Source organism: Nymphaea colorata, chromosome 11 (assembly GCF_008831285.2).
Source record: "Nymphaea colorata isolate Beijing-Zhang1983 chromosome 11, ASM883128v2, whole genome shotgun sequence".
Classification (NCBI taxonomy): domain Eukaryota; kingdom Viridiplantae; phylum Streptophyta; class Magnoliopsida; order Nymphaeales; family Nymphaeaceae; genus Nymphaea; species Nymphaea colorata.
In genome coordinates, this window is record NC_045148.1 from 17,138,457 (window position 1) to 17,165,169 (window position 26,713).

A 26,713-nucleotide genomic window follows, 5' to 3' on the forward strand; every position below is an offset into this window, starting at 1 on the left:
TCAAGCTTGTCTTCTCCTTTTCTCTTTCCCTACAAATATAAATGACACAAAATTCATATATTATAAAAAAACATCATCCTATTGTAAACAACAGAAAAACATAACTGAAGAATAAGTTTTCAATTTGTTAGATACAAACTAATGAAAATGTTTAGATGCAAGCCTTCGGAAACAACTTAATATACATCATAACAGTTACATAAACAAACTGAAAACTTTTATATTCTTTATTGAAGTTCATCAGTTGAAAATGACGACCATCGCATGTGAACAAGGCATGTGTGCTCGAAAAAGAAAAAACAGCAGGCATAATTAGGTGATTGATTGTGCAGGAATTGAATTGGACGTATCACTACAAAAAATAGTTATTATACCGACGTATCATTCCGGGCACGATTCGTGTTTCCGGTGAGGAGGAAGCTATATTGATGAAAAGGTTCACCCTGTATAAGACGCTCTTGCCGCTATAGATCTTCTTTAAGGCACGAAAATAATCAGGCTTTCCAGTGCCGGCGGCCATTCTCCAGCAGGGGCAGGGCCATTTTCCCCTTTCCTACCGAGGGTTAACCCTCGAGCAAAACCCTCAGGCGAATTTCTGCTTCTGGTCATTGCAGTGGCGCTTGCTCGATGACCGCCACCATCGCTATATGAGTCTATCGATGAGGCTCTAAAATTAATAGATAACAACGACATTAAAGTTAATGAACAACAAGGAACACTATATTTAAGTGTTTAATTTATTACTGTTCAGAGAAAAATAATGAGAAAAAAGTGATTTATCGGAGAAAAAAATAATGAGAAAAAGGTGATTTATCATGATGGGCGGTTGAAAAAAAGAAAAAAATAAAAAATAAAATTTAGTTTATATTTTTTTTTCTTATTTTTTTCTCTACCATCTGTCATAATTAATCTACTGTCATTATAAGTAAGCTGGCTAACTCTAGTTATCTAAAGTCACCACTCAATTTTCTTTTATATATATATATATATTAATGAGATGACTGACACATTTAGAAGATTATAAGGTAATGCTGCACATGCCATCACCTCTCTCTCACACATGCTCACGCACACCCACATACATAATGTATATAATCACACATGTATACACAATATATACACTGAGTTGGCTAAAGCATTTGAATGTAAAATTAATGTGGCCGAAGGAGATCAGACGGAAAGTACACACGTACATGAGTGGCTCATCCGAAAGTGGCATCTACCTTCTCAGATGACGACCAACTTTGTTTTTTTCCCAAAATAATTCAAGTGTCATTGTCAGGAAACGGGTTGAATTATACATTAGCTCCACTGACGTCAAAGAAAAAAAAAGGGGCGAGATTATCTGCACTGAAACTTTTAATCGAAGGTTTTCACTGATTTGTCAGTGGTTAAAATTAAGAATCAAGCACCGAAAATATTGTGAACTTAACAATCAACCACTCACTGAAAAGATACACACGTTTGCTCTAATACAATGCTTATACATCATTCGACCCATAACTAGAGGCTGTTTACCTGTCATTCTTATTATGGTGTCAATGATCGAATTATATATATATATATATAGGTTCAAGAAAAGAACAGATCTATTTCATATAAGTGTTGATCTTATTCATGCAAAAAAATTATGAAGGATGACGGCATCAAGATCTGGCGGTGTCAGCTGGGGCATGCTTCAATTTTATCAAAGTCAAGCAAAGAGAAGACATTTCGCCGTTTACTTAACAACAATTGACGTGGAAATTAGCTTGGTGGGGATACTTAATTTCAATTTAAAGCAAACGATGGCCTGTTTCCGTGGGCCTTCATGTCAACGGCAAGGAAGAGAAGACCTGAGGCAGAAACGTCACCTTAGCATGTAAATTTTGTTACTTTCTGACCAGGCCTTGAAAAGATATTGACTCTCTTTGCACTCGAGGCAGTTAGCGAAGCAAAACGAAAGCGTGTAATTGCTGGGTTGAAAAGATACTGGCTAAAATTGCATTCGGACAATTTGATCTTTTAAAGTGAGTGAGAAGGCTAAGTATATGTTCGGCCCTCCGGCAGGGCCTGATAGGGCGCGCCCACAGGGTGGGGGGCAGCTTCCATGCCCTCCCCCTTCAGGGCTGAAGACAGAAGACGCCGTTGAGCATTTAAAAATGCAAATCATGTCATTTGCTAGACGTCGAGCGAGAGCGAATTTATATGTTATTTAATGTGTACAACAGTACAGTACCATGGAAGTTTCCACCAAAATCTATTATAAATAAGGGCTTCGCTCTGGAGTATAGGGTAGCATATCAAGTATTCGTCGTGAGATTACAAGTGAAACCTTTCTGCGTGAGCACACGAGTGTGTGGAGCAAGGGATTGAGTGGGGGTCTTGCATGCTTCATTCAACATGAGCGTGTTCTGTTGATGGACAGCGTACTCTGCGTCCAGTTTGTGAGTCAAGATGGACCTTGCGGCTGCATACTGGTCGGCCTTGTTTCGGTTAAGAGGTATGCGTATTTGGCTTCTCCATCAGTTACTTTATTGATGCGTGAGTGAGTGGAGACTTTTGTTGTGTTTTTCCTTGGAATCATTTGGCGGCTCGGTAAGAAGTTCTACCAAAGTTTGTTGCATCGACTGTTTCCTACGCTTAGCGCATGAATATATGTCTGTGAGTGTCCTCTGCAACAAAGAGTTGCTTTTTGAAACTGAATTTTAGATTTGATTTAAGTGGGTGATTGATCTAATTCAAATTTTACTACAGATTGTAAATAATTCCCTAACTAATTAGATGGTTAATTATCTCCATGCGCATGCAAGCATAATGTTTCATGGAGAACATGTTTGTTATAGGCATTTCTGCGGAGACACTTTGGCCCACCTCTTCGCTTCGCCCCTTTGTTGCAGCGGCAATTACTAGTAACTTGTGTGTGTCTGTGGAGGCAATTGCCCACAGACACCACATAACGTCATACATGAGTTTCGGCAGTTCTCAGTTCAAAAGCTAAACTAGATAAACATCCGTTGCTTGATCAAACAAATGGTTATAAAAGCTTCGCTCTAATTCGATAATTAAGGTCTGCAATGTTTTGCACCTATGAATCAATAAATATAGTTTCGCATAGTTTTTTATTTGCTCAATATCCTAGGCTTTAAATTTCAAATAAAGCAACTTCACACATTTAAAGCCATTCAGATACACCCAACAGATGCAGCAGTTCCGCCACAGGAAAATCTGCCATAGCAACTGCTTCATCATTTGTTTTGAATTTCGAGCTACACAAGTTGATGATCGCTCTTGCTTTCTAGTTTGGTTTGAATAGTCAAGTACATATTTTTGCAAATTTCACACCTCAAAACTTTCGGAAGCCTATACAGATCAAATTGATACCAATGTTAAAAGACAAATATGCGATATTATCTAGGGGTGGCAGATGCTAACACTCTTGGTGCGGTTGTGTCGTGATAGATTGTATCTACTGGATGAATTCAAATATGAAGTTAGGGTCTACCAGTGGCCCTCTGGTGTGCAATGGTTCGGAGGAAGTTGCAGAAATAGATCAGAAAGCACTGTCACCACCAAAGAACCAGTCAGCAGTACTCGTAAGAGACGGGCATGGGCGGTCAGTTAGGCATGGCCACGGGTGCTCGGGGGAGGAAGTTGCAGAAAAACCAGGCACTAGATGCTTTAAGTATGACGCGTTCATTAGTTTCAGGGGTGAAGATACACGTAATGGCTTCACCAGCTATCTAAACAAGGAACTGCAAAGTCATGGCATTAACACCTTCATTGACAGTGAAAGCCTGGCAGTAGGCCAAAGAATCAGCCATCTGTTGAAGTGCATCGAGGAGTCCAAGATCTTTGTGCCGGTCTTCTCTAAGAGCTATGGGGACTCCAAATGGTGCTTGAAGGAGATAGCTAAGATGGTGGAGATCAACAAGAAGGAAGGAGAAAACAGGCCCATAATTCCCATATTTTATGATGTTCATCCTTCTGATGTCAAGAATTGCAGGGCATCATTTGAAAAGGCTTTCCAAAAGCATCGACTTGATGAGCAATTAGATGACAAGGATATCAAGGAGTGGGAATCCGCCCTAAGAGAAGCAGGAAACATTTCTGGCTATCTCCGTGAAGCCGAAGGGTAATTCTCTCTATCTTTCCGTCTTTCCATCTATCTCCACGCCTGCATCCATGTGACCTTAACAGAAAAAATTATATTTTTTTTTCTTCTTTTGGGAAGCTTGGAAATGGTTTTCTACCATGTAATATGGATTCGAGATTAACAGAAATAACATACAATATAATATTGGTACCATCAGATTTTGCAATATTAAACTTGGATTTAACAATCTCTTTTATTCATGTTTGCATTGCAGGAGTGAGGCAGATCTGACCTCGCTTGTACGTGCAAGGATCTCTAGTATATTGAGCAAAGTTCCTTTGGATGTAGAGCCTGTAGGGATAGATTCCCAATTACATAATCTCAAGCAAATGCTGGAAAGAGGAACAGATGGTGTTTGCATGATCGGAATATGCGGTCTAGGTGGAATGGGCAAGACCACAATCGCTATGGACCTTTATAATCAGCTCTATCCTACATTTGAAAGCAGTTGCTTCCTCTCAAACATCATAGAACATGAGAACAGGGACGGCTTACCCTCTTTGCAAGCGAAGCTCATGAAAGAGGTTTTAAAAGAAACCATGAGCATAGACAATGTCAGAGAAGGAGTTAGCTTGATAAAACGAAGGCTTGGAAGCAGGAAAGTTCTCTTGATTTTGGATGACGTGGATCATACACGTCAACTCGAGGCTTTCACTGCTAACCGTTGGGAAAAGGAGAAAGAGTGGTTCGGTGCAGGAAGTAAGATCATTGTGACAACAAGGAACGCAGAGGTTCTTCTCCAGCATGGATTGCAAGAAAAGTACATTTATTTTCTTGAAGGATTGAACGCAGAGCACTCACTGCAGCTATTTTGTCGCCGTGCATTTGGCAGCAACCAACCATTGACAGGATTCGGTGAGCTATCTCAGGAAATTGTGAAGGTAGCAGGGGGCCTGCCGCTGGCACTGGAAATTTTTGGCTCACACTTTAGTTTCCTGAAGGAAAAACGAGAGTGGGAGGAAACTCTGAGAACATTGAAAAGCGAACAGGATAAGGAAGTTCACGAGAGACTGAGAATAAGCTACGAAGGCCTGAATGACAGAGAAAAGTGTGTCTTTTTGGACATTGCTTGTTTCTTTATCGGAGAGTACAGAGAATCTCCAGTTTACATGTGGGAGGGTTGTGGTTGGAATCCGCACCTCGCACTTGAAGTTCTCCAACACAGGTGTCTTATTAAAATCGACGGGTTTAATTGCTTTGTTATGCACGACCAAATTCGAGACATGGGAAGAATGATTGCTGATCAAGGGAGCCACAGGGCAGATCCTCTCACGCACCGCAGCAGGTCATGGAGCAAGGATCAAGTATTGCAGGTACGAGCTTAACTTGATCATTTCTGCCTTGTTTTATGATCGGTTGAAAAGTTATACCTCATCAAGGTGAGCTCTTATGGACACCACATCAAGGAGCTTAGTGCAACCTAGCAAGGCCCTTTACAACTTTGAGGTTTGATCCGCGTAGCCACTGTTACATTTTTGTGTGTTATTCCTTTGGGTTGGAGTCAGTGGCAAATGCTATACTCAAGTTGAAGGTGTAATGTAGGCCCTCTCACACCTCGAAACAAGCCACAATCTTAGAGACATAAGGGTATTACCATTCGGTTTTTACACGAAAAGTGGCTTCTTAAGTAAGCATGAACGGTGTAATGTAAGTCCTCCCATACCCCGAAACAAACCAAAACCTTAGAGTAATGGACTCCAAAATCTTACTTTGAACTCATAAGGAAACTTATCGAGACTCTGTTAATTTCTTGGAATTTGGCTACTTTTACACGGGCTGACGCCAGTACTGCAAAGTCATAGATCTCTCTATTTCCGACCGCCGTATTGTCTAATTCATTTTTGGGCAGACGATTTGCTAATGGTTCTTCTAAATAGTCTTTGTCAACGCTGGTTTTAGGTTGAACTTGGGAACCACGACCTCCATGGCGTCGACTTATCCACAGTTGCAGGTGAAAAGCTTTGGAAGGTAATAATGGCGGCAATGCCTAGGCTCCGGATGATCACTGGTGCAACTGAAGGTGCAGTTGAAGATAAAGGAGAGATTGTTCGTCTGCCAGGTAACGCACGATGGTTCAGTTGGAAGTGGTGTTCTTATGAGACGCTCACGTTTCAGAACAGCCGGCATGAGCAGCTCATCGTCCTCGACCTATCCAACGGTCGCCTTCAACACTTCGGGTCGCGCATGGTTAGTGAATCCTGCTGCTCATGAGATACCTTAGTTCTTCTTTTAATTTCAGTGTTATGTCTCGTTAAAAAAATAATATTTATCAAAGAAGATCATCTATTCCTTTTTTCCATTTAAGTCAATAGACGTTATTGCCAATTTCAAGTCATGTAACTTTTCAGAAAAGCTAGGTTTTGGCAAAACAACAATAGCATACAAATCTGTATTGAGAGAGACTAATGGTGAAGTCAGCTGCAGTACAGGTTCTATATATATATATATATATATATATATATATATATATATATATATATATATATATATATATATATATATATATATATATATATATATATATATATATATATATATATATATATATATATATATATATATATGTACACACACACACACATTATCATGTTTCTTATGATAATGTGTTGGTCATGCTTATTTACAATAAAACATGTTCTGCTAAAGAGATCAGGGTGTAGGTGAATTTTATTCATGAAATTGGGCAAGAAAAATCACATACAAAACAGGTTTAACATACAAAGCCATTAGTGGATTCTGCATTCAAGTGGGTGCTCATTAAGAAAGGCAAAACCATGTGCAGGCATTTCCAGAGCTGAAGGTCCTCGATCTAACTTGGTGTATCAATCTTATACGGACTCCAGATTTCACTTATCTCCCGTCCCTGGTGAAGCTTGTGTTTGACTACTGTGTCGCGTTGATCGAGATGGACGAGTCGATCGGGCATCTTGATAAGCTGGTGAAACTGAGTATGGAGGGATGCAGTAAACTAAAAGGACTGCCTGCTGCACTCTGTAAGCTGAGATCACTTGAATATCTTGATCTTTCCGGCTGTGAGAAGGTTTCGTGTTTGCCGGATCAAATAGGGGACTTGAGGTCCCTAAAATATCTTAACCTTGAAGAGATGGGGATATCTTATCTACCCGATTCCATTGTAAGGATGCAACTTCTTGAAAATCTCGACCTCCATGGTTGCAAGAGAATTTCTTCTCTGCCGAAACAAATAGGGGACTTGAATTCCCTAAAATATCTTGGTCTTAGCCAAACGCAGATATCAGATATACCCGACTCCATCGGAAGACTTCAGTCACTTGAACAACTCGACCTTGCGGACTGCAATTACTTGAGAGAGATACCTGATTCAGTAGGAGCCCTCGAGAGTCTCTCACAGTTGACATTGAAGCGGTGCAAGCTCTTGGAACAATTACCAAACTCCGTGAGAACGTTGACATCTTTAAAGAAGTTGGACATTCGCAACTGCCAATCACTAACAGAAGTCCCTGATTCATTGGCACACTTGAAGAACATGTTTGAATTATCTCTTGAAGGTTGCATCTTGTTGGAGAAAGTACCGAGTCCCATCGTAAAGTCAATCCCACGTGTACATGGTGAGCTCCATCTCAATGGTCTTAAATCACTGAGGAGACTGCCTGCTTCTCTGGGCAATATGATGAGTATCCGTAGACTGAGCTTCCGTGACTGTGAATCACTTGAAGAACTACCACAATCCATTATCAGGTTGACGTCTTTGGAGGATTTAGACCTTTCTGGTTGCACTTCACTAAGAAGGTTACCAAAATCAATAGGAAACTTCAGGAATCTAAGGCATTTGAGCCTGAAGCAATGTCGATCACTTGAGGAACTGCCAGATTCCATTGGCAGGTTGAGATGCTTGAGAGTGCTCCATATTTCTGGTGGAATGTCAGTGAAGAGGGTGCCTGACTTTATAGGAAAGCTGAAGAAGCTTCTCGAGTTGCATCTGAGGGAGATTGAAGAAATATCGGTTCTCGTTGGTGGCCTTCCCCAACTGGCCGAAATATATGTAGAAGATTGCCCGAAGTTGGAGTCGATCCCTCAGCTTCCCTCCTCTCTTGACCATCTCTCAGTTCTACGTTGCTCTGCCCTCACCCACTTGTCTGGCCTTGAGAGATTGAAGTCTTTAAAAAAGTTAACATTGACCCACTGTGACGGCTTGGGGCGCGGCTTCATGGAGAAATTATCACAGGTACGTACATTCCAACTTTCATTCAATTGTTGATTGCTCTGATATATCTAATGTCGCAGATCTACTTCAGATGGATCGATTGGTCAATGAGATTATGGACAGGCTTGTGTTAATCTGGTGACTGTAACATTTGTAGGCGTCGTTTGAACAGTTGGATGGCTTCCTGGTTTCCGGAGTAAGCGAGGGATCGGACTTGGTATTTTGGCTTCCAAAATGGCAACTCAGGCAACCAGTTAAAGCGCGGCTGATTTGCTCGACCGAGGAGGCCGACTGCAACACTTCACAGATTAACGTCTGTGTCCAAGTAAAGGTAGGAGGAGAGATCGTCACTGAGAGTAGATGGGAAGCAGTAAAATTTGAGGAACTAATTGGGCGCAAGAAGCTTGAGAAGTGGGGGGTGGAAGGCAAGGTTTTTTATGCGATCGAGTGCTTTGAAGAAGATGAGGAGACTTTCAAGTATGTGAAGGAAGGACAGGCGACATTGAGGGTTCCAACAGCTTACGACGATTACCTGCTGAAGGCAGCCTACTTTGCAATTCTTTGATTCTGTGGCAAATCTTTATTAATTGTAATAATGAGAGGACAGGTCGATCGTAACTCTGCTGTGACAGTGTTTCGTAGATGTTTTTGCGCGTGCTTGAGGTCCGTGGTGTTAGTCCGTCTGTTGATCGCTAGGTGAGTTTGTTTCTTGTAAGTAATTTATTTATAAGGGCATATGCTTATTGGAGTTGAGGAGGTGTGCATGCTACAGTTGCTCTTCTACATAAATTGTTAACGTTTCATTAAGCAAATTTCTGCTGAGTTTGCAATTGATCGTGCTGAAACTTTGTCGAAGCTTCTTTACAGTGAATTATATCATTCTTCGTGATCGAATTAGCAAAAGTCTTGTCCTTATCACCTTCCAAAAATTTCCGATTTCTTAACGTACCATCAATTTAGTATATACCCCTCCCATGAAATCTCCCTTCTGAATGTTGATGAAAAGACTAGCTCTGATTTCCCTCACCAAGTCATCATATCTTGCTTCTCTGTTATCGAATACAGTTAACTTTCTGCTAGAGCTTGAGATATGCCTTGCTATACCGGCCAACATTTTTCTTGTTGCATAAAATATCTTTCAGTCATCATCTTGCATATATATTAAGTGCAGAACCTTACAGATGTTAATTATCAAAGTAGTTTGAAGCTTTTATATTTCACCGTAATTTTTTCTCTAAGTGCTAGAAACTTATCCCTCTTGTGATTTCACCTTTTATCAAATCATTCATCTTCTGAAATAGACCGAAGCAGGTTGCCCTTTCACCTGCAACAGTGAAATGACTCAATCACGTGATACATAACAAGCAATGCACTCAGAAAAATAGACTAGACTTCGGATCGAAACTTGTTCACTCAGAAAAATAGACTATACTTCTGATTGAAACTTGTTTACCTCTTAGGTAGAAGTGATTCCTGAGTTGAGGTTCCGGTTTCTTGGACTACTACTCTTTCCAATATCCGTAGTCTCATCGACGAAGTGCAGGCCGCAAGCCATACGTTTGCTGAATTTACGTTTCAATAAAAATTCGCTCCAACTGTGAAATTACCGCTTCAAAATTGCTTTTTAGAACATACAAAGAGGAGAATTTCAGAAGATTATCTAAACAAGAGAAAACTCATAAGCTATTCACTTTTTGTGGTTCTTCAAGCTTTTCCAAGCACTACATTTTTGCTAGATTACTATTAAAAAACTGAGTTTTGAAATATTTAAAAATTACAAAACTAAAAGAAAAAAATGTTTGATTTTAAAACCAAACAGACCCTACAATCTTGTAATTCATCAAGTTAGTAAAACAAGCAAACCGACAAATGGTAATTTGGGTTCCACATTTAATGTCCATGACAAACATTGAGTTTTTTTGGGTTCCACATTTACAAATTTATACATCTTAAGCAAAAGTAATTTAACCTAAAGTATATCATCTACCTAAGGTTGTCAACAAAAGATTCAAACTTTTGACTTTTTATCTGCTTGAAATTAATAGGCGTGAAAAAATAGTGAACAAAATACAAGATAATTCCCCAGAACATCCTAACACGACTTTGACATTGGTATCTGGATACAACGAATAATGGAGAACACCTGATAAAATCTTCTAGAGCGCAATTCAATATACAACTTCTCCCTTCAATTCGGATTCAGACGATGGTCCAACTTTTTTGGTCGGTGCCGCTTCTACGAGCGAGCGCGCGTCGAGAACGAGGATGAAACGGATGCAAAAATTCCGGCGTCCCCTTTTATGGTCAAACTGGCCCACCTGCTGACCTCCTGATTGGTCGGTGCGTGCGCGTCGAACATCTCACGTGTTCCAAGTGGGGATGGATGATGAAGCCTCCACGGCGCTTCCGATCGACTTCTCATGGTCATTTAAAGTGCCCCCTCCACCCAAATTCTCTGCAACTTGGAAGGAGATCTGCCCTTTGATCAGTGAGCGCAAAGAAAGAAGAACTGAAACCAGTGAGTAAGAGAACCAGAGAGAGACGAATGGCTACCATTAGTTCATCGATAGCTTCTTCCCTCACACTGAAATCTGCCAAGCCAAGCCTTTTTTCGTCATCACTCTGCCCATCCTCTGTTGGTTTCAAGCAGAGTGTTGCTGGGACCAGCTTCTTCGGCACCCAACATAAGCTCGAGGCCTTCCATTCCGGAGCGCCGTCTGCTTCACCATCATCTCGCTCGAACGCCGTTGCTTCTGCGGCATCAGGTATGCGAGTCACTTAATTCTTGCCGCAACCACCATCATCCCTTGCTTTGAATCACCACTACCATCATCATTTTATCAGCATCAACATGGCATCATCCTGCCATTTGAATTTTTAAGTGCTGCTGATAGCATGATCTATTAATGGTCTGGCAATCAGTAAAAAAATTCTTGCGCGTGTGATCATCATCAATCCCACCATCACACTTGGGATATCACAGATTTAGTGGCCATCAGTTTAATTCCTTCGATTGGTTCTTTAAGGGTGCCTGAAAGATCAATTACGTGACTCCTCACCATCTGCTATAATCTGTCCACTGTTGCCTTGCCGAAAAAATACATGCGGCTCATTTCATGCCATTTCATCGTCAACGTGCAACATCATGTGCTCATTCACCATATTTAGGTTCTAAGTTTTCTAAGAAAGGAAGATTTGGTTGTTGCAGGAACCGGCGTTCAAGAGCTGTCTAAGAAGGAATGTGCAGAGAGTACTGGAGTTCAGGAGCTGCATGTCTATGAGATAAACGAGAGGGACAGGAGCAGCCCTGCCTACCTTCGTCTTGGCCAGAAACAAGTCAACTCGCTCGGTGATTTGGTGCCCTTCACCAACAAGGTTACTGAAATTAACAACTGCTTTCTCTCGATCACATGATTTGTCTATGGTCCTCATGAATTGGGGAAGTTGATGTAAGTCATGAAACAAATGTGCAGATTTACAGTGGCAACCTGGAGAAGCGTCTGGGAATCAGCGCAGGGATCTGCATCCTCATACAGCACGTACCAGAGAAGAAGGGCGACCGCTACGAGGCCATCTACAGCATCTACGTCGGTGACTACGGCCACATCTCTATCCAAGTAAGACACAAAACTTATAAGCTACATACGACCCAGATCAAAAAATTGGATGGCAATCAACCTAGGAGAGTCACCTGACTGTAGAGCCCAATAGGCACTAACTTGTCAAAATTAACTGAGACAAAAAAGGTGGTATAAACTATAATGAACAGGTCATATCTTGGACGGATCCATGAATTAGATGACAGTAAGTGACAATGAAGTTAGACCAACTTGCATGGGTCTACTTCGCGGCCACTCAGCCTACTCCGCATGGCTATGGGTTTGGGTGCTCTCAACTAAGAGAAATATAGCCAAAAACTTGAATCCTCTTTAATCCTAGAACAACATTACCAACCTTGGAATCCTTACCAAAGTTGATCAATCTAGTTTTGGGCATGGTACAAACCTTGGTAATTCAAGGATTGGTTAGAACTTACTCATTTGAAGCATTAATCCATTTATGTATACACACGTAATAGACTTAATTTTAATTTCCTTTTCGTATTTTCACGCAGGGACCTTATCTGACATACGAAGACACGTACTTAGCAGTAACAGGAGGCTCTGGTATATTCAAAGGAGCTCGTGGACAAGTGAAACTTCACCAGCTGATCTTCCCATTCAAGATCTTCTACACCTTCTATCTTGAAGGCATTCCCCCACTGCCTGCTGAGCTGCTTGGGGAACCAGTCCCTCCTTCACCCGCAGTGGAACCTGCCCCTGCAGCCAAGGCCACAGAGCCCCATGCCACCATCCCTAACTTTACCAACTGATTTGGTTCTCATCCATCTACCATATAGAGCTAGTGACAGCGGATGCATTTTGGTGGTGCTTCGGCAAGAAAAGGCTTGTGCCGACAAAATGGGAATTCGTTCAAGACAAAAACGGTGACAAAATGGGAATTTAGACAGACTAATGTTAGACTATGTATCTGTTCCTGTAGCTAAGAATAAATGCTATTAACGTTTTGTCTTAACAAAATGCAACTTCAGTCTCACCATGACAAAAGCCTGTTTCTAGAAGACAATGTGAACATTCTATCATGATGCATATCATAGATAGAGAGGGATGCCTTATTTTTTAACAGGAAACTACGAAAGCGCTCTTGAAACTCAGCAGAATCTGAAAGTTGGTAGTGGGCTTCACATTTGTGCCCTCCATAGAACCATAATTCATATTTTGAACTGCCAACTAATAATGTTTCAAAAGACGCCTTGAGAGCCAATCTCCTGACGATTCCCTTTCCCACCTGCTTTCCAATTTGCGCAGATAATATAATGTGTCAAATCACATCCAGAAAAGGTAGCTATGATTCTTTCCACGACCCGTGAACATTATGAGCATTCCTGATTTATTTTCTGCTCTGCCTCCCCGGCGGCTTGAATCCATAGGTATTTGAGTGAAGGACTAATATTGATTTGACATATTACCGGATCTGCTCCCGCTTAATTACATAAGTGATCACTATATCTCATTGTAGTCCATGACCCATGTCATATTATATTGGCCGACATTGCCAATATTTTGTTGATACAGTTAAGAGAAAATGTACTTTTCTGTTTTTAATCAAATTTTAAAATATTTTTAATTGTTTTTGAATTAAAATTTGAAAGTATGCTTTTGTCATCCAACGCTCATGAGATCAGCTGATATGCCGGATCAATCAGCAAATTAACAAGTTGGTATAATCTTTGGTCACCAGAAGGTATCAAGAGTACAAACTGTTCTAATAAAATTAAGCACGCAATGGAAATTTACATGGATGATATTTACCAGTCGAATGATTCAAACCGTTAGTTCCTCGGTGTACCTTGTTAATATTCAACATTGTCGGCTCCATCTCAGTGAACCTCCTCTATAGCTTCTTTCTTCTCGTTTCTCTTTGTTGTTCTCAATCACACAAACGCCACAATTTCCTTCCAAGCCACAGGGACTTCGCTGTGGCGAGAATCCTAAACACTATTATCATGGGCGCTAAGAGAGAGAGAGAGAGAGAGAGAGATTGATTTGACACCAAGCAATATTGATGAAAAGAGTAAAAATGACAGGAAACAGTCTTGCAAAACAGAATCTCAGCTTGTTCGGCCGGAAGTCTTGAAGGGGGGAGCAGCCCAGCGAGTAGGCCTGGGCATCGGCCCGGCCCGGCCCGGCCCGGCCCGATAAGAGCTGGCCCGATCCGACCCGTTGGGCCGCTTAGCCCGCTCGGGCCCGGCCCATAATATTGCCGGGCCAGGCCGAGCCGGGTACCGGGCCTGTCCACCCAAAATCAGGCCCGGCCCAGCCCACTTCCCCTCCCGTCTCCTGACTCCCTCCCGGGTAACGTGAGGGGAAGTGTTTCCGGCGAGCCCTCTTCTTCTACGCTGATTAAAGATCAAAAGCAGCAGAAGAGGAAGGATTGACCGTGCTAATCGCGACGGTGTTTAGCATTTTGCATTTGAGGTTGGATTGTAGATCGTGTTTCTATCATCTCATCAAAATCTTTGGGTTGGAGAACGGAGAAGGTACTCCATCTGATCGATTCTAGGGTTTTTCTGCAATTAGATTGAAAGAATCGTGATTTTGGGATTCTTTGGGTGTAAAGATAAAAGGGATTTGTGTTCTTCTTGTTCGGAATCGTTCCGATATAGGCTAGGGTTTAGGTATCGTCAGGAAGATGGCCGGCCAGGGTCAGAGGCTCAACATCGTTCCGACGGTGACGATGCACGGGGTCATGAAGGCTCGCCTAATCGGTGCCACAGGCCTACGAGGGGCTACGCCCTACTCAAAAAGAGGAGCGACACGCCGTTGCCTTGACCATTCAGTTCCGGCAGATCCTGAAGAAGATGGGCGACATCATGAAGACATCCGCTTTCGCCTCATGGAGGCCAAGTATGTTGCCGGTAATAATGTCAAGCACGTCGTCCTCGAGAACGTCCAATCCGCGACGCTGAAGGTAGGGAAAGGGGGAGTGGAGAGGAGGAGAAAGAGGGAGAGGGGGAGCAGAGAGGAGGAGGAAGACTGGAAGAGGGATTGGCCGAGAGGGGGAAAGGAAGGAGGGGGAGAGGAGGAGGGAGACGAGAAGGGAGAGAGGGAGAGGAGGAGGGAGAGGGAGACGAGGACAGGAGGAGGGACTGGCCTATCCCGCCCGGGCCCGGCGGCGGCCCGACCCGACGCCCAGCCCTACCAGCGAGGTCGTGAAAATCTCCTATATTTTCAGCATCTTGAGTTAATCCGCTTGGCTGATATTCAGTTGCTTCTCACGAGATTTGGGATGTATAGATTTGTCATTTATCTGGTTGCTTAGTTTAATGAGCCAGGATATCGTGGAATTCAGTGGTAATAGCAATAATTTTCATTAACTGATGGCTCGATTTTTATGGATTTGACCGCAAACTTTTTTGATCTGCAAAATATTCATGTCTTTGATGTCGGTAGCATATAGACTGACCAGGACTTTCAGATAAGTAGGGATCTTATACTCAGGCTGAGTCATTTAATAGCTTCTAAAATGGATTCTGCTCTGATTATAGGTGACTGCAAATCTGTCGCTTCCACTTCTAGTCATGAAAGAAGAGGCAATTCACCAACGATGACGGAAACGTCTAGCAATTAATTGATTCAATTTTGACTCAGAGCTTCTTGAGAATTTTCATGGAAAATCATGACTCTACTTTATCTAATCTCAGGACCTCTCTGTTCCAAGTTCAAAGCAGGAATACATTATTCACTTGTTTGTTCTAATGTGTGAATGACCATTTCAACAACCCATAAGGACAAATTCAATGAAGAAGGAATGATCGTCGCTGAAGGTGAAAGGGAAGCGAAGAAGCTTGAAGATGCTGGTGAGCTGAAGAGGCTGGAGGAGACAGGGGTTCATGTTAAGTCTTTGTTTCAGATTGAAGATGAAGGGGAGATATATGTGAAGGAAGGACCTGCGATATGTAGGTCTCCAACAACATACTACGGTTACCAGTTGAAGGTGGCATATATCGCAATTCTTTGATTCGATGGCAAGTTCAAATTCTGAAGCAAGCCAAGACTTCATTGTTGGGTCGGGTCCAGCCTCAAAAGAGGACCCGACCCGACCCGTCACTTAAGTGACAGACGGGAGAAAGGAGGGCACCCAATGGTGCCCTTCTCTTACATCTCTCTCGTTTTCTTTTGGGGAAAAAGAGAACGGAAGGTCTCTTGTGTTGCACAGCAAGAGAGAGAAGGAGAAGAGGAAGGCAAAAAAAAGAAGAAGGAGAAATCGCAGCAAGGCGTGTGGGTTGATCGGCATGCCAAGAAAAGAGAGGAAAGACAAAGAAGAAAGAGAAAATGAAGGGAGTCTTCATTGGCTGATTTCTTTCTTGAATCTTTGGGGTTTTTTCTTTCATTTGCATAAGAGATTGTCATTGTTCTCTTGAGTTCACTGTTTTTCTTAAAACAGTAGGGATATTGCTGCTGGTGTATTTGGCTCCCTTTCTTGATATATAGAAAGTCTCTCTTGCCGATGGTTTTTTACCTCAATATTGGGGGTTTTTCCACGTAAATTGGTGTCTCCTATTTTCTGCATTTTTTAGCATATATCTTAGTGTATATTACTGCAATATTGGTGTTGGAAACTCGATCTTATGCTTGCAGCCCTGTGATTCCGTTTTTAGCACTTTTATGTTGGTTTATCCTCTTTTATTGTTGTTGAAGCATTCTTTTTTGGGGATTACGACTACAACAAAGTGGTATCAGAGCCAAGTTAGTACCAGGTTGGTTGTGTGCATTCTTATTAAATGATGGAGTCGACCCCCACTAGGATGGTCTCTCTAAATGGAAACAATTGGGCTATATGGAAAGCGAAAATGGAAGATTTGCTATATTGTAAAGACCTGTATGCACCTATTGAGAACCAGAAGCCAGCGAATATGATAGATGAAAAATGGAAGTTATTGGACAGTTAGCATCATTAGACAATGGTTGGATGACTGTGTTTTTCATTTGGTATCCACAGAGACGAGCGCGAAGTCGTTATGGCAGAAGTGGCATCATCTTTACGAGAGGAAAACAACTGGAAACAAGGCTTTCTTGATTAGACAATTGGTAAATCTGAAACTTAGAGAGGGAAAACCAGTGTCAGAGCATCTGAATGAAGTGTAGAGCATAATCAATCAGTTGTTAGCCATGAAAATGATATTAGATGATGAGTTACAGGCACTCTTATTGCTCAGTTCTCTTCCCGACAGTTGGGAGACTTTAGTTGTTTCTTTGAGCAACTCCGCTCCAGATGATGTGCTTATTATGAAGCATGTAACAAGCATCATTGTAAATGAAGACAAGGAGAAAGTCTCTTGGTACTGGTAGCTCACAGATGGGAGACAGGGGCAGACAGAAGAACTGTAACAAATGGTATGACAGGTGAAACTCTAGGTCCAAATCAAGACCCAAGATGACAGGTAAATGCTTTCATTGTGGTATTTCAAGGCACAAGAAGATTGATTGCAGGAAATGGAAAGAAGAAAAAGAACAGAAAAAGAGGAGTCAAGAGAATATGAAGTCAAAAAGTACACTGCAGGTGCTTCATATGATGATGTAGTATTATTTTTATTTGAAGAAAATGATTGTCTTACAGTTCAGAATGGTGATTCTACATGGATTTTAGATACTAGAGCATTATATCATGCCACACCATGTAGAGAGTTATTCTTATCCTACAGAGCAGATGATTTTGGAGTAGTTCACATGGGCAACAGTGACACTTCGAAGATTGTTGGGATAGGAGATGTTTGCATTCAGACGAGCACAGGATGCAAGTTGACTTTGAGAGATGTGAGACATGTTCCAGACTTGAGAATGAATCTGATTTCTGTAGAAAAACTAAGTGAAGATGGATATTGTACTTCGTTTGGTCAAACAGAATGAAAACTGACAAAAGGGGCACTAGTGTTGGCTAGAGGTGACAGATTTGGCTCTTTGTATGGGATGAAGTCTCGAATCAGTAATGTGGATGTCAATGCAGTTACTGGTGATTGTTAGGGACTCACCCAGTTGCGGCTAGAAAGCGCGAACCGAGCACGAGTCCTAGTTCCCAAGTCTCCTTGAGGTAATCTAAAACCAAAAATCCTAGCAAATTAAATACAAGGTCTACCCGGCCGGACAGGACCCCGGCGCAAAAATCCCAAGGAAATGGAATACAAATGCGGGTTACCCTTTACCAAAACACCTAACTAAGGCTTATCCTACTACAATCACTAAAATCGGATGCGAGGCTTTACAAGCGCGTTCGATACAAATAATCACTCGCAACTCACACACAAACCACAAACATACCACAACTAACGAACAAACCACGCCCAAATCCCAAATAGGACGGCTAGGCCCGCGGTGGTCGTGTCTTTGGCCTACGGCCTCCGAGGTACCACGTGACGGACAGTCGGTCAAGACCCAGGCTAAAGCAGTAAGAAATAAACTAACAAGTTCCTAATGCAAAAACAGAACTCCCACCCGAAACTACAAGGGGGACTACGAGAACGTTACCGGCCAAGGCAAACCCTTGGCTGTCCCGAGAGGGATCCGAGGCTAAGACCGTGCCTCAGATATTGCGCTACGGATCAAAGAAGTCCGCTTGAGGCGAGCCTCCTCGGAGCTTGCTGCAAAGGCTGGGAGACCGGCGGGGAGCGCACGGCCTGTCTGCCGCTGGACGCCGACGTTGCTGGCGTAGAGAGAGAGCCGGCCGAGGTGGCTCGGCCGACGCTGGCCGCGTGACGAGTGCCGACCGCGCAGACGGTAGGACGACGGGGAGCGCGCGTCAGAGTGCGCCGCTACTGCTACTGCTGCTACACGTACTCCGGCAGAGTGACGAGGGGGGCGAGTGCCGGAAGCGGCAGCGCCTACCTGCCTTCCTTCGGGTGTGGCTCGGCCACGGACGTCGGCTGGGGTGTGTTGATTGGGGTGTTGGGCGCAAGGCCCTTTGTCTCTCTCGTCTTTTCTGGCTCACCCCTCTCCCGCGGTGGTCTCTCTCGTTGCCTTCGAATCTCTTCTCCCCTTTTGACGTCTCCTTGCCCCATGGCGTTTTCCTACTCGTCCTCAAGGTAAATCTCGGTCCTTTGTCATTTTCTTTGTGACGTTTTTCTTCTCTTTGTCGTTTCCTAGGTGATTCGACATTGCTTCCTCCATCTGGTCAACCGAAGGTCCCTCTTCCTTCCACCCTTGTTTTCTTGTCTTTCTCCTTCCTATCGACCGACGGCTTAAGGCTAAGAACCACGAAGTAGCTCCGGCGAAGGCGCGGCTCCTTAGACCACGAATACTCCCCACGGCATGCTAGTGGATTCGGTACCTTCCTTCCAAAAAACCAGAAGGTTGAGAGGCTGATCCATCACCGGGATGATTGAAGAAGGACGGACAACGTTCATCTTCAAAAAGGACTAAAAGCGAGGTTAGTACTTTGGGATTTCTTGTTGGAAATAGGTTGTTCGTTGGGAGCATTCTAGAGGTGATTTTCTAGTTCGTTCTAAGACTGGTTCACGGTGCCAAACCCGTGAGTTAGTTCTGGAATTCCAGCGGAAAAGCCACCCTTAGAATCTCCCTTACGAGGCCTAGATCCGATCTTTTATCTCTTGGTGCAAATCTGGAAGAATCAAGGAACCGACGGTGAAAAATAGTATTGAAATATAGTTCGGTTTCAAAAGAACTCCACCAGCCAGAACAGCAAGAAAAATACGTGAAAGATGGTGGTTTAGAGAGTGATCACGGCAGAAAATTAGAGTCAAGGTGATCGCCAAAAGAAAAGGAGTCATTTCGGTTCACTTGGTGAAAATCGGAGTTTCATAACTACGATTGAGCCTTGGCCGGAATAGTCCTATCTTCGGTGGCCGCTGCATTCTTTCCGGTCACCCTGAGTTTTCCGACGACAAGGACAGAATTACCCTCCAGTGGATTTGAATTCCTAACTAGCTTGTGGGGGTATTTTGGTCAATCTTGGAGGAGCGCACTAGGGCCTTCAACCCTAGCCGCCGGTGCTTCATCGCACTTTCCTTGACCGTCGGCTTCAATTTTGGTAAGTCTTCTTCTTTCTTTTGTTGTGTTAATCCTAGCCCTTATTTGTGCCACGTGTCACCCATCCAAGATCCTTCTCCTTTTGTGTCGACCTACCCTCTTGATTTTATTTCCATCGTAGCCACTTGCCTTATCTTCTAGATATCGCATGATTCCACCTTTCCTTGTTTCTAGCTAAGTAGCTTGCCACCTCATCCTTACCCAAATCGTCCCACCCCTTTTCACGCATAATTCCCTAAGCACCTGGCCACCTCGTGCTTATCTCATTATCACTTCCTTAAACCGTGTAACCCCTTCCTCCCATCTTGCGAGCCACCTTCTTCCCCATGGGACCCACACGGCTCCACATGGCATAGCCTTAGGAATTTTCCTTAGCTAGCTTCTCCTCCTTTCCCTCTCGGTTTCTACAGCTCACCCTTTCCACAACCGAGCCCCACCTTCTCCTCCTATCGTTGCCACATGTCCTAATCTCCTTTCCTTGTGAGGTTACGAGAGATTCAAGTGGGCCCAAGCCCAAATCACTCTCCCTTCTTCGTGCGATCCCCCTTCCTTATTCTAAGGAAATTTTGGATCCTCTTTTCCTTATCGCTATCTCTCTTAGCGATTCTCTTGATTGTGAAGATCTCCCTAGGCGCCTCCTTAGGTAACCTCCACCTGGTCCCTATCCCCAGCCCGTTAGGAAATCTGCTTGCGCCACCTCACCTCTCTTCATTAGGTAACCCCCTCACTCGAGCCCTTGTTCTGTTCCCATCGTTGCCCTTGCCTTAACTAGATTAGGAAACTACTACCGTTTTTGAATTGCTTCCTTGTAGCTCGAGCCCCATCGTGTCACCTTTTGGACTCCCCTTAGCCACGAGCCTCCTTTCCTTATTTGTGGAAAGTAGCCACGGTCAAAAGGCAATCAAGTTAACACTTGCCCAAAGACCGAACCCACTTGTACGGCTAGACCCAAGCCGCCCTTTTCTTCCGCACCCACTTTCTCTCTCTTGAAGTCTTGACTTGATCCGAGTCAACCGTTCTACAATTGAACCTAAGCCTAGTCCAAGTCGACCCTTCTCACATCTGAACCCAAATCTAGTCTTAGTCAACCCGAGCTTTGACCTAGCCCAGCCAGTCTTAGACGGACCCACTTGTAGTTAGGTCTCCTTGAGTTCTAGACCGAACTCTTCTCCTTAGCTAGGTTCTCCCAGGTTCTAAACCGAACCTTTCCCCTTGGTTAGCTTAGTCGGCGCTTCTCCTTGGCCAGACCAGCCAAGCCCGAACCAACTTCTAGCTTGCCTCACGCGCCATCTCCCCCCCCTTAGGAAAACCTCCTTGAGTGGCCTTGTCCTAACCCGTCACCTTTCCTCTTGCCTTAGAAGAATTAGGGAATCTGCACCGCCACCTATCCTCCTTCCGCACTAGCCAACCTAGATGACTCGAGCTTACCTCGAGTGCCTCTCTTGACCATCTCGCCCGGACCCATCTACTTGGTCCATTAGCAGCTACCTTCTAGTCGACCCTAACTCTCTCTCGGTCTTCATTGACCTTGACCCGAGCTTAGGCTCGCTTGTCCGAAGCCTTCCCACTTAGCCTCACTTGTAGTTAGGCGACCTCAAATCCTTACCTAATCCCACGGACTAAGCCTACCCCGACCCTTAAAACCACTTTACTAGACCGAACCTCCTATAGAGCCCAATCCAGCCAAGCCCAACCCGAGCCTTAGATAGGTCTAGGTTTGTTCGGGTTCCTCCTTGAACCCGCCAGTTCTTGAAGGCTCTCCCCACACTCAAAGGGATCCTTCCAGTGGTAGTAAGCTCTTACTACCACCTTGCGCACGGCCAGGAGGGCCAGTTCCAGCAGCTGTCCGGCATCCTTTCCTGACTAGCGTGAAGATCATCGGCGCCGAATCTACTTCCTAGCGCTGACGTCCATCGCTGCCATCTTCAGCCAGCTCCTTTCTCTCCTTGCTGCTGTATTGCCCGAGGATTGGAATTCTCCTCGTGGCCCTTGCTGATCATATCCAAGCCCCAGCTTGGAAGGTATAACCCCCATCCCCCTATAGACACGCGGGCAGGGCGCTTTATTATTGCATTTGCTTTTCAGCCCGGCTACGGCCATTGTTGACTTAAGTGGTACCTCGACGGCCCTTGGCCTAGACACGACCATGAGTCGACCAGCCTCCTAGGGAATGGGGTGTGGTTTGTACGCTCTAGGATGATGGTTTGAATGGTTTGCATGGTTTGTTTTGAGTGAGTTGTGAGTGTGATCTTGTATCGCGAACGATTGTAAAGCCTCACATCCCTCGTAGTTATTGTAGTAGGTTTGACTTAGTTAGGTTTTTGGGATTACCCCTACTTGTATTCACGTCCTACTGGGTTTGCGCCGGGGTCCTGTCCGGCCGGGTAGTCCATTTGTATATTTTGTTTAGGTTTTTGATTTAGGCTCACCTCAGGAGATCTTGGATTTAGGATTCGGGACTAGGTTCGACTGTTCTAGCTCGGCCGGATTCCGGGGTCCTAGGTACATCGTTAGATTTGTGGCATAAGAGGTTAGGTCACATAAGTCAAAGAGGAATTGATTTGCTCACCAAAAAGAATTTGTTACCAAAGGCAGATGATGCACAGATATCTCCATGTGATCATTGTTTGGTTGGTAAGTTGCATCAAATTTCCTTAAAGAAAAAGTCCTCTTCAAAAACTAAAGACGTTTTAGATTTAGTTTATTCAGATGTATGTGGACCTATAAATGTGACATCTAAAGGTGGAACATCATATTTTGTCACATTTATTGATGATGCATTTAGGAAGGTGTGAGCGTTTACAATGAAAAGAAAAAGTGAAGTAAGTAGTATCTTCACGACTTTTTATGCAGCGGTTGAGCGCGGGATTGGTAAGAAGATTAAGAGACTACATACAAATAATGGTGGTGAGTACATAACATCTTATTTATGAGAGTATTGTTTAAAGCATGGCATTAGACATGAAAAGACAGTTCCCTATACTCCACAACATAATGAAGTTGCAGAAAGGATGAATATAACTATAATTGAAAGAGTTAGAAGTTTGCTATCTAGCTCTAAGTTGCCAAAGTATTTTTGGGTAGAGGCAATGTGTACTGCAGTTTATTTAATAAACATGTCTCCTTCAGAGCCTCTAGATGGAGATATTCCACAGAGAGTTTGGTCAGATGAAGAGGTTAAGTATGATCACCTCATAGTTTTTGGTTGCAAAGCTTTTATGCATGTACCTAAAGAACATAGAACCAAACTAGATGATAAAGCCATTCTTCTAATATTTCTTGGTTATGCAGATGATGAATTTGGTTACAGGTTATGAGATCCATAGAATGACAAAATCTACAGGAGTCGTGATATTGTCTTCAAAGAGAATCAAACGATTGAAGATGTCATGGGTGACAAACAATCAGGTGTGAATGCTAATAGTGTTCATGAGTCAACTTATGCAGAACCTGAAGAACTTTCATCTGAGCATGGTGAGACTGATGAAGATGTAGATGAAGAGGAAAGAGAGGCAGATGAGCAATATACAGATGACAACCCTATGATGACTCAAACTGATTATGAGCATGAGTTGGAGGGGGAGCTTCCTTCTCATTCAGAACCAATTGAAGAACAATTGGGAAGAGGTAAAAGGACACATATACCATCTACTAGATATTCTATTGATGAATATATTATGTTTACATATAGTGGAGAGCTAGAATTCTATGCAGATATGCTAAATGATGTGCATAAAGATGAATAAATTAAAACTATGCAGGAAGAGATGAATTCTTTGTATAAGAATCACACTTTTGATTTGGTAGAGCTACCAAAAGGTAAGAAAGTGTTGCAGAACAAGTGAGTCTACAAGCTTAAAAATGAAGGTCAATGCAAGTTGAGATACAAAGCTCGGTTAATGGTGAAAGGTTTCAAGTAGGAAAGAAGTATTGATTTTGATGAAATTTTTACTCCTATTGTTAAAGTGTCATTTATCAGGATAATACTTGGTTTGGTGGCATGTCTAGACTTGGAGTTAGAACAGTTAGATGTAAAAACTGCTTTTCTTCATGAAGATCTAGAGGAAGAAATCTACATGACACAACCAGAAAGTTTTGTGGTTGCCAGGAAGAAACACATGGTTTGTAAGTTAAAGAAGAGCCTGTATGGACTTAAACAAACACCTAGATAGTAGTACAAGAAATTTGATGCATTTATGATAAATAAAAGGTATCGCAGGTCACCTGTAGATCATTGTGTCTACATCAGAGAGTTCTCATCAGGTAACTTCATTATCTTGTTATATGTAAATGATATGCTTATTGTTGGACAAGGTTGTCAATTGATTAGTCAACTGAAGAAGGATATGAGCAAGTTTTTTGATATGAAAGACTTGGGGCCAGCACAACAATTGTTAGGCATGAGGATTGTTCGTGAAAGGAAGACCAAGAAGTTGTGGTTATCACAAGAGAAATACATTGAAAAGGTGCTTAGCAAGTTCAGCATGAAAGATGCCAAAACAGTAAGTACACCATTAGCAGCACATTTTAAATTGGAAAATAAGCAATGTCCATCATCAACAGATGAGAAAGAAAGAATGGAGAATGTAGCCTATGCTTCCGCAGTAGGGAGTCTTATGTATGCTAGGGTTTGCACACGCCCAGACTTGGCTTATGTAGTTGGTGTAGTTAGAAGGTTCTTGTCAAATCCAAGCAAAGAGCATTAGGCAATAGTGAAATGGAACCTAATGTATTTTAACATACTTTCAATTACTGTTTATGTTTTGGTGAAACTAATCTAGAGATACAAAGATTTGTTGATGCAGACATGGCATGTGACTTGAACTCTAGGAAGTCTCTTTCTGGTTATGTCTTTACTTTTGCAGGGGGAGCTGTATCATGGCAGTCTATATTGCAGAAGTGTGTCGCTCTTTCCACTATAGAGGCAGAATATATTGCAGCAACTGAACCTTGTAAAGAGTTGTTGTGGATGAAGAGTTTTCTTCATGATATAAGCCTTAGTCAGAAGACCTATATGATGCATTGTGATAGCCAAAGCGCCATACACTTGGCAAAGAATTCAGCGTTCCACTCAAGAACCAAGCACATTGATGTTAGATATCATTGGATTCGTGATGTGTTTGAGCAAAAACTGATCCAGTTAGAGAAAATACATACAGAAAAGAATCCTGCAGATATGATGACGAAGTCTCTACCTAAAGAGAAGCATGACATGTGTAGAGACTTAGTTGGGATGACTGCCTTTAAGGCAGTGTATTAATTTTTGTTTATTTTGCAGGTATGCTCCCTCTCTTGAAGCTGGAGGGGGAGTTTGTTGGGTCGGGTCCAGACTCAAAAGAGGAGCCGACCCGACCCGTCACTTAAGTGACGGGCGGGAGAAAGGAGGGCACCCGATGGTGCCCCTCTCTTACATCTCTCTCTCGTTTTCTTTTGGGGAAAAAGAGAACGGAAGGTCTCTTGTATTGCACAGCAAGGGAGAGAAGGAGAAGAGGAAGGCAAGGAAGAGAAGAAGGAGAAATCGCAGCAAGGCGCGTGGGTTGATCGGCACGCTAAGAAGAGAGAGGAAAGACAAAGAAGAAAGAGAAAATTAAGGGAGTCTTCATTGGCTAATTTCTTTCTTGAATCTTTGGAGCTTTTTCTTTCATTCGCATAAGAGAGTGTTATTGTTCTCTTGAGTTCACTGTTTTTCTTAAAACAGTAGGGATATTGCGTGTATTTGGCTTCATTTCTTGATATATAGAAAGTCTCTCTTGCCTATGGTTTTTTACCCAATTATTGGGGGTTTTTCCATGTAAATTGGTGTCTCCTATTTTCTGCATTTTTTAGCATATATCTTAGTGTATATTGCTGCAATATTGGTGTTGGAAACTCGATATTATGCTCGCAGCCCAGTGATTCCGTTTTTAGCAGTTTTATGTTGGTTTGACCTCTTTTATTGTTGTTGAAGCATTCTTTTTGGGGGATTACGACTATAACATTCATGTTGTACGTGGAACAATAACTTGATGTTGAGTTATTAAACACAGATCAATGAAAACAGCACTGTGCTTTAATAAAAACAAAAAACACAGTGAGAAAATGAAGCATGAAACGATGAAGTTTAGTAGCGGAGAAGATGCATTGCTTTCTCAATTTCTTGCAAAGCAGAGTTACACAACTTATGCATGAAGAAGCTAGAACAATGGGAATAATCTGTTTTACTTGTCTGTTTTACACGTGGACAAGTTTAAAGCGACACTTTTTTGTCCGGATGTCGATATGATGGGGCCGCTGCGGACGAATAAGAATTCAATACTAATTTAATGTGCAGCAAAACAGCAGCAGCACTTGACTAGGAGACATTTGTTGTGTTTTTGTTTTTCTTTGGAATCATTTGGAATCTCGGTAAGAAGTTCTACCAAGTCTTGCATCGATTGTCTTGTATTTGAGAAAGTCTGATAGCTCAGCGCTGACTGATCCAATTCAAATTAATTTTACTGCGGACTGCATATAATTAGATCATTTTCTCCATTCACACGCAAACATAGTTTTTCAAGGAGTAGAGGTTATGTTTTTCAAGGAGTAGATGTTATGTTTGCTCATGTTCTTCCCTCTAGGCCTTTTGATCTATATAGAGCCACTTGGCTCACCTCTTCGCCCATTGGCTGCTGCTTTAATTACAAGGTGTGGATAGAACAGTTTTTGCAAAAGATTCTCAAGGTCCGTTTATAACAACCCAACCCACTTCTGGGCTCGGGCCTCTGGTGCGGCAGATCCCAACCCGCCTCTCTAGTAGTTTCGGCTCCAATCTTC

General features: G+C 42.8%; 3 protein-coding genes across 3 annotated transcripts; all 3 read left to right on the forward strand.

Moving 5' to 3' along the window:
• The first annotated feature begins 3,467 nt into the window (after positions 1 to 3,467).
• Positions 3,468 to 8,993, forward strand: LOC116263605 (disease resistance protein TAO1-like). Its single transcript, XM_031643339.1, has 5 exons — positions 3,468 to 4,114; positions 4,350 to 5,448; positions 6,035 to 6,322; positions 6,918 to 8,339; positions 8,476 to 8,993. Exons 1-5 carry the CDS (start codon positions 3,468 to 3,470, stop codon positions 8,881 to 8,883), a joined length of 3,864 nt encoding a protein of 1,287 aa, XP_031499199.1. The 3' UTR covers positions 8,884 to 8,993.
• Positions 8,994 to 10,719: 1,726 nt separating this feature from the next.
• On the forward strand, positions 10,720 to 12,898 carry LOC116264876 (allene oxide cyclase, chloroplastic-like). The gene is made up of 4 exons (XM_031645318.2): positions 10,720 to 11,083; positions 11,527 to 11,693; positions 11,792 to 11,935; positions 12,433 to 12,898. Exons 1-4 carry the CDS (start codon positions 10,864 to 10,866, stop codon positions 12,688 to 12,690), a joined length of 789 nt encoding a protein of 262 aa, XP_031501178.1. The 5' UTR covers positions 10,720 to 10,863; the 3' UTR covers positions 12,691 to 12,898.
• Positions 12,899 to 14,570: 1,672 nt separating this feature from the next.
• On the forward strand, positions 14,571 to 15,899 carry LOC116263606 (V-type proton ATPase subunit D-like). The gene is made up of 2 exons (XM_031643340.1): positions 14,571 to 14,849; positions 15,669 to 15,899. The coding sequence occupies exons 1-2, from the start codon at positions 14,571 to 14,573 to the stop codon at positions 15,897 to 15,899; spliced, it is 510 nt and encodes a 169-aa protein (XP_031499200.1).
• Positions 15,900 to 26,713: the final 10,814 nt, after the last annotated feature.